Source organism: Centropristis striata, chromosome 5, assembly GCF_030273125.1.
Source record: "Centropristis striata isolate RG_2023a ecotype Rhode Island chromosome 5, C.striata_1.0, whole genome shotgun sequence".
In the NCBI taxonomy this organism is placed as follows: Eukaryota; Metazoa; Chordata; class Actinopteri; order Perciformes; family Serranidae; genus Centropristis; species Centropristis striata.
In genome coordinates this window covers 18,934,320-18,941,793 of record NC_081521.1, presented here as the reverse complement: position 1 = coordinate 18,941,793, position 7,474 = coordinate 18,934,320, and the positions used below count along the sequence as shown (strand labels likewise).

The following is a 7,474-nucleotide window of genomic DNA, read 5'->3' as shown; positions in this document are numbered from 1 at the left end:
AGTAAAGTCAGAGACGCTACAAAACAAAACTGATTTAACTCTAATTTGGTTGAACCGTGAAACTTTTTTGTAAACTGAGAATCTGAGTAAACTTCATTACAAGTGACTTTAAATACCCTGAACGTTAGACGTGGCCCGAAGCGTCCACATCAGTGGCTCATTAATATCTTTGCACTTTCTAGCATAATAAGTTCAAACAGTTCAGGCTGAAACAACCTGAATGTAAGTCTCTATCAGACGGAAGCCCGTTTCTGCCAGGAAAAGAAAAAATGAGATGAAAACTTTGCCTTGTGATGAAAGAAAAAGATCCTGTAAGTCATAATAGAAACCTTCCTCGAAAACAACCTGCAATGTGTAATTCCTGACCACATGCTGCAGAAATACAGGGGGAAGATTTCAACTTGTGCAATGATACATGATTTACTAAATGCAGCGATGATACTCATCCTAAAATGCATAGGAGATTTCGAAGAGACTAAAATCTCTGAATTACCCATCACAACAGTCTGTTCACTCTCTGAACCCCAACGAGCTGTTTCAGGGCGTTTTTTTGCTCTTATTACATTTTACTCTCTGTGTCCTTGTATTTCACTAAAATATATAAAATATGTATTAATTCTATAAATCATGCAGCTCTATGGAATGAGAGAAATAAGAAAAAAACAAAAGCTCAAGTTGAAAAAAATTGTCACCACATGTTGTACATATTGAAGTATTGTCATGTTTTCCAGCCTCTCCTGTCCTCTCCTCTCTGCTCTGTGTAAACAGCCTCTCCTGTCCTCTCCTCTCTACTGTGTAAACAGATTTTCAGTGAATATTTGTCACGTGCCCGTTGGTCTCAGCAGAATCAATCATGTCTTCACAGTGTCTCTGAGGAGCAGAATTGAATGTTTTTAACAGGATCTGGTTAGTGCTTTGTTTTAAATGACACAGAATAAAGAGACTCTGACACAAATATCAACATTTTAAGCTTCGTTTGGTCACTTTTTCTAAGAGAAATTTTCGTAACCAATCTGTTCAAGGACTATCGGAAAGTTTAGATTCCGACAATAATGGCTGTTTTTACGGTTTCTTTCTACCATTAACGGCTGATTTTTGACGATCTCTAAAAGAGAACTTTGGGGTTCAGAGGTTTACTGCATGTCTAAACAAACTCTAAGTTCCTCAAAAATAATGAGAACCTTTCTCAAAAGATACTAACTCTTTCTGTTTAGTCACAATTTCATGAAAGTTTCTCTTTAAAATGACTTAAAGCCTTTTTTCCCCCCTCACATTGGCTGAAATGGGCTTCCAGCCCTGCAGGACAAGAAAAACACATTTATTTTTAACATCAGCGATGGCTCTAGATAGAATAAGATGCATGAGGACAGCTAAAAACAAACAAACAAACATTTTCCAGCAGATGATTTAACAGTTAACCCTGCGTCATCATTTTTACATCACGGTTTGTTCTGATGAAACCTGCTGCCTGCTCCTCACAGGAGGAATTTACGTCGTACTTCATGTTGTAGCGGACAGACAGACGTAGGAGGATGAAGAGGGATGTGATGGTTTTGGCTAATACAATATAATAAAATTTAAATGGTTCTGAGTGTGTGGAAACCAGCTCCCACTGACGCTCAGACTCAGACAGTATTTCTCTTTCACCTGCAGAGATTGATGCAGCTCTGAGGTCTGTGCCACAAAGACATTTCCACTGAGTCCTTTTGGTTTAACCGAGCCCAACACGGGTGATTCTGGAGAACTGGTGCTTCAGTAATTAAGTAAGTTTAAACCAAAATCAAAGTCTGTTATTTGGTAGCAAGGAAAACATTTCTTTGACACACAATGTACAGTAGAGGATCGGGGCCAGGTAGGAGAAAAAATAATGAGAGGAGGACTTTATTTGTAATTATACACTTAAAAAAAAAAGTTTGAATAACGAGAATAAAGTGAACTTTCTGAGCTGGAAAGATCTTCACAGATTGGTTGCTCCTGTGTCAGCAAGTCATCAGAGAAACATTGTTTTCTATCTAAACAGTTTTTGTATATACAGTCATGGAAAAAAATATTAGACCTCCCTTGTTTTCTTTCATTTATTGTTCATTTTAATGCCTGGTACTGGACTAAAGGTACATTTGTTTGGACGGCTATGGCTCAGTTGGTAGAGCGGTCACCCATCGATCGAAGGGTTGGTGGTTCGATCCCTGTCCATGGCAGCCTACATGTCGAAGTATCCTTGAGCAAGATACTGAACCCCAAATTGCTCCCGATGCTGCGTTCATCGCTGTGTGAATGAATTCCCGATGGTGGCAGGTGGCACCGTTTAGGGTAGCCTCTGCCACCAGTATGAATGTGTGTGTGAAAGGGTGAATGAGCGCAGTCTGTAGTGTAAAGCGCTTCCAGTGGTTGCAAAGCGACTAGAAAAGCGCTATATAAGTGCAGGTCCATTTACAATTTTAATGATAACAACAAAAATAGCTCATAAGATTTTAATTTAAGAGCTGATATCTAGACATTTTCCATGATTTTATTGATAATAATTTTGGTCATTATCAAGAAAACCATTGAAAATGGTCTAGATATCAGCTGTTAAATAAAACTCTTATGAGCTATTTTTGTTGTTATCATTATATGTGTCCAAACAAATGTACCTTTAGTTGTAACAGACATTAAAATGAACAAGAAAATGAAGAAAACGATCTATTATCTATCTAATATTTTTTCCATGACTGTATTAAACAGAAGAGGATCAGGGCAAGGTAGTAGAAAAAAAATAATGAGAGGAAGACTATTTTTTGTCATTATGCACTTCAAGAAAAAAAATTAAATGATGAGAATAAAGTGAACATTCTGAGCTGGAAGATCTTCACAGATTGGTTGTTCCTGTGTCAGTAAGTCATCAGAGGAACATTGTTTTCTATCTAAACAGTTTCTGCAAGCTAAAGGCTGATTTTCATCAATACAAGCCGTCCTCAGAGCTCGGCTGTGACTCGAATGTGCATTCAAGTCTGCAGTCATTCAAGAAAATCACAATCAGTTTCATTGATAATGAAAAATATCTGCTGCAGCTCTGAGACTCGAGAATCCAGCCTGAAAAAAAATTTCAAACAGGAATCTGTCTTTGTGATTCAGACCTCCGACACAAACATGCAGCAACCAAACATCATTGTCTTCATCTTTAAAAAACAACATCAACAACAACAACAACAATAGAAACATCCAGCAGTTAATTTCACATCACATATGGCATTGCGAGAGAAAAGCAAGAAATTAACTCGAGCTGATCATTTTCGTTCTCTTCTTTTAAACTGAACCGCAAAGTATCACATCATTTAGAGTTTATGGTGGAAAAAAAAGTGGAAAGAAATTCAAAGTAAAGACGGGAAATAACTCTTTGTATTGAGGGAAAACATGCACAGAGAGTAAAACTAACGCAGTAAAACACATTAGAACACATTACAGTATGATTCAGCCCCGACACTGATGTCACATTTTACTTTCAGGATGCTTTTTATGGCGCTCAGTTTTGAAATTTGATGACGGGCTTCACAGAAAGTGTCACAGCTTCTTCCTTTAATGGTTTATGATTGTGTCAGACTGAGTTATACTGGAAGGTGTTTATTTTAATTTCCCGCTGTCTTCTTGTCTGCTCTAAATGTCTCCCCAGACTCCCTGAAGTGCAAAAACCAAAACACATTCCCTGAACTTTGGATGTAGAAGATAAATTTAAACGTGTATTTTGCAGATCCCCGTCACAGAAAATATACCTGTTTTTATCCCCAAAAACAACAAAAACACTCGTCCAGTCCGACCTGACGCCGCTCAGCAGCAGCACCGTACAGTATGTGAGGTTGTGATTGCCAAAACCTGTAATATAATAATAATATTAATCCTCCTCCTGCCATAATCTCATACAGAATGATGCTGAAATATTGCAACAGATCCACGGCTCGCTTCCAGCCGGAGCAACGGAGAGCTGAGAGAGAGAGAGAGAGAGAGAGAGAGAGAGAGAGAGAGAGAGAGAGAGAGAGAGAGAGAGAGAGAGAGAGGGAGGGGCAACAGCAGGTCTCCGAGCGCTCACAGGAGGGCAGCCTCGCCCCGAGAGACAGAGAGAGAGAAAGAGAAGGAGAGAGAGGGAGAGGGAGAGGGAGAGAGAGAGAGAGAGAGAGAGAGAGGGAAAGGGAAAGGGAGGAGAGGGAGAGGGAGAGGGAGAGAGAGTCTATTCCCTGAAACATGAACCAGCAGCAGGCTCTGACTCGGCACAACTGTTGGCCTCGCTCTGCTTTGCTTGGGGTCGTGACAAATGAAATAAACAAAGTGTGCCAGACCTTATGAGAGGGATTTCACAGCTCGGTGTTTCAGACACACACTGCATGCAGAGGGAGGTTAGATATGAGGGTGATAGCAATATAAATTGCATAGAATTAACAGTTAAATATCTTCCTTTTTTTTTTTTAGCTGGAGGCGCGGCTGTCTGCTCGTGCATGCTGTACGACCTCTCTGCTCTCCTTCTGGTTTCTGTGAGTACTGTGAAAATGTACAGGTCTTATAAATAAAAACAAAGAGGCAGCGTCGAGGGCAGCGACGTGCACGTGTGCGGCTGAACTGAGTGGCGAGTGTTAGCAGCATGCTAGGCTACCGAGGGTGAGCTCTACAGTGCAGCCAGCTGTGTGCAGGGCGTCACGAGTCCAGTCCACGCTCAGCTCATCCACTGAGGGGGTGCAAGTCCACTTTGACCTTCTCTCCGCTGCTCAGCATCCCCACAGTGGGGTACAGGCCCCCGGGAGGGACCCCCATCTCCCTCCGACCCATCAGCTTCCCGTTCCTCGTGAAGAAAACCTGCAGGACCACAGGGGGGCGACAGTGAGTTAACCCTCTGAACCCCGAGCAGATCCAGGCGGTTTGTTCCCATCACATTTTACTCAATGTGTCCTCATCTTTCACTGCAATATATAAAATCTCTATAAATCTATAAGTCCTGCAGCTCTATGGAATCAGCACAATCATGGCTAGAAGTGGGAACAACTCAAACATGTCTTTGTGCAGAATAACACAGTTAGATTGACAGAAATCATGAAAAAAACGCAAGTTGAATTTCTCTGATAATTTAAAAAAAAAATTGGAATAAAATGGAACTTATATATAAACACTTTTCGAAGTGCCCACAAGTGATGTGAATATTTGAAAGAATGATTGTGTCTCCACGTATTGTACATATTGAAGTATTGTCATGTTTCCAGCCTCTCCTGTCCTCTCCTCTCTGCTCTGTGTAAACAGATTTTCAGTGAATATTTGTCACGTTACTGTTCGTCTCGGCAGAATCAATCATGTCTTCACAGTGTCGTTGATGAGCAGAATGCAATTTTTTTTTTAACAGGATCTAGTTGATGCAAACAGTTTGTTTGTGGGGACAAAAACTTAAAATCTCCATGATAAACACAGCTGGTGTCACAACATGTAACATGTAACAGTATTTTACTGATGGTAAAAACCATTAATGAGCAAAAACAAATGAACAGAAATCACAGTGTTCACACTTTTTTTTCCCAGCCCAAAATCCAGTATCAGTAGGGAGATATATAATAATAATATAACATTATATTATTAAGATAAATAAAACATTAAATACATACAGTGGTGTTCAATATAATAGCAGTCCAATGTGACTAACCAGATTAATCCAGGTTTTTAGTATATTTTTTATTGCTTCATGGCAAACAAGGTACCAGTAGGTGCAGTAGATTCTCAGAAAACCAACAAGACCCAGCATTCGTGATATGCAGCTCTTAAGGCTGTGCAATTGGGCAATTAGTTGAAAGGGGTGTGTTAAAAAAAATAGCAGTGTGGCATTCAATCAGTGAGGTCATCAATTTTGTGAAAAAAACAGGTGTGAATCAGGTGGCCTCTATTTAAGGATGAAGCCAGCACTTGTTGAACATGCATTTCTCTTTGAAAGAGGAAAATGGGTCGTTCAAGACATTGTTCAGAAGAACAGTGTACTTTGATTAAAAAGTTGATTGGAGAGGGGAAAACTTATAAAGAGATGCAAACAATTATATGCTGTTCAGCTAAAATGATCTCCAATGCTTTAAAATGGAGAGAAAAACCAGAGACACGTGGCAGAAAACGTAAGACAACCATCAAAATGGATGGAAGAATAAGCAGAATGGCAAAGGCTCAGCCAATGATCAGCTCCAGGATGATCAAAGACAGTCTGGAGTTACCTGTAAGTGCTGTGACAGTTAGAAGACGTCTGTGTGAAGCTAATCTATTTACAAGAATCCCCCGCAAAGTCCCTCTGTTAAAAAAAGGCATGTTGGCAGATGAAGAGGTTACAATCTGCCAAAGAACACATCAACTGGCCTAAAGAGAAATGGAGGAACATTTTGTAGACTGATGAGAGTCAAATTGTTCTTTTTGGGTCCAAGGGCCGCAGACAGTTTGTGAGACGAGCCCCAAACTCTGAATTCAAGCCACAGTACACAGTGAAGACAGTGAAGCATCATGATATGGGCATGTTTCTCCTACTATGGTGTTGGGCCTATTTATCACATACCAGGGATCATGGATCAGTTTGCATATGTCAAAATACTTGAAGAGGTCATGTTGCCTTATGCTGAAGAGGACATGCCCTTGAAATGGGTGTTTCAACCAGACTATGACCCCAAACACACTAGTAAACCAGCAAAATCTTGGTTCCAAACCAACAACATTGATGTTATGGAGTGGCCAGCCCAATCCCCGGACCTTAATCCAATTGAGAACTTGTGGGGTGACATCAAAAATGCTATATTTTTGAACACACTGCTTTCAACTAATTGCCCAATTGCACAGCCTTAAGAGTGTGTATCACGACTGTACTACTGGTACCTTGTTTGCCATGTAGCAATAAAAAACACACTAAAAACCTGGATTAATCTGGTTAGTCACATTGGACTGCTATTATATTGAACACTACTGTATTAAATTAATAAAATAATAAAATATATTAAATATATATATATATATATATAAAAAATATAAATAAAAAAATATAATGCAAATAATTTAATAAAAAAACAATAATATATTTAAAAAGATTAAAAATCCTGGCCCAATATGTGTCGTCAGGGATAAAACAAATATCACTTATTTAAGCTTTGATTCTGTTATTTTTCCCTGACAGAAACATTTTTCAGATTTGATCCATTTAAGGGCCGTCAGAAAGTTGAAAAGCAAACAATAATGTCTATTTTGACAGTTTTTTCTTTATGATAAATGGTGCAACTTTGAAAGAATACCGGCTTCTCTGGAGGGTTTTGGGGTTCAGAGGGTTAAAACACACATTCCACTGAAGGTAAACCCACTGATGGATCTCTGAAACAATTACTCATAAAATAAATGTCTTTTCATAATGACTGATAGTAATACAGACTTGAGTTGAGGGCACACAGTGTGCCAGTTGTTAACAGGACTCAGTGCAGTTAGGAAACCTCGTTAAACAAACAGGTGA

The 7,474-nt window shown here is 39.4% G+C and overlaps 1 protein-coding gene across 1 annotated transcript in view; it reads right to left on the bottom strand.

The window, feature by feature from the left end:
- Nucleotide 1: 1 nt before the first annotated feature.
- Nucleotides 2-7,474, bottom strand: part of spryd3 (SPRY domain containing 3) — a 79,964-nt gene continuing 72,491 nt past the window's right edge. The window contains exon 11 of the mRNA XM_059332802.1: nt 2-4,821. Within this exon, the coding sequence (XP_059188785.1) occupies nt 4,687-4,821 (135 nt within the window). The 3' untranslated portion in view covers nt 2-4,686. The remainder of the gene's footprint in view (nt 4,822-7,474) is intronic.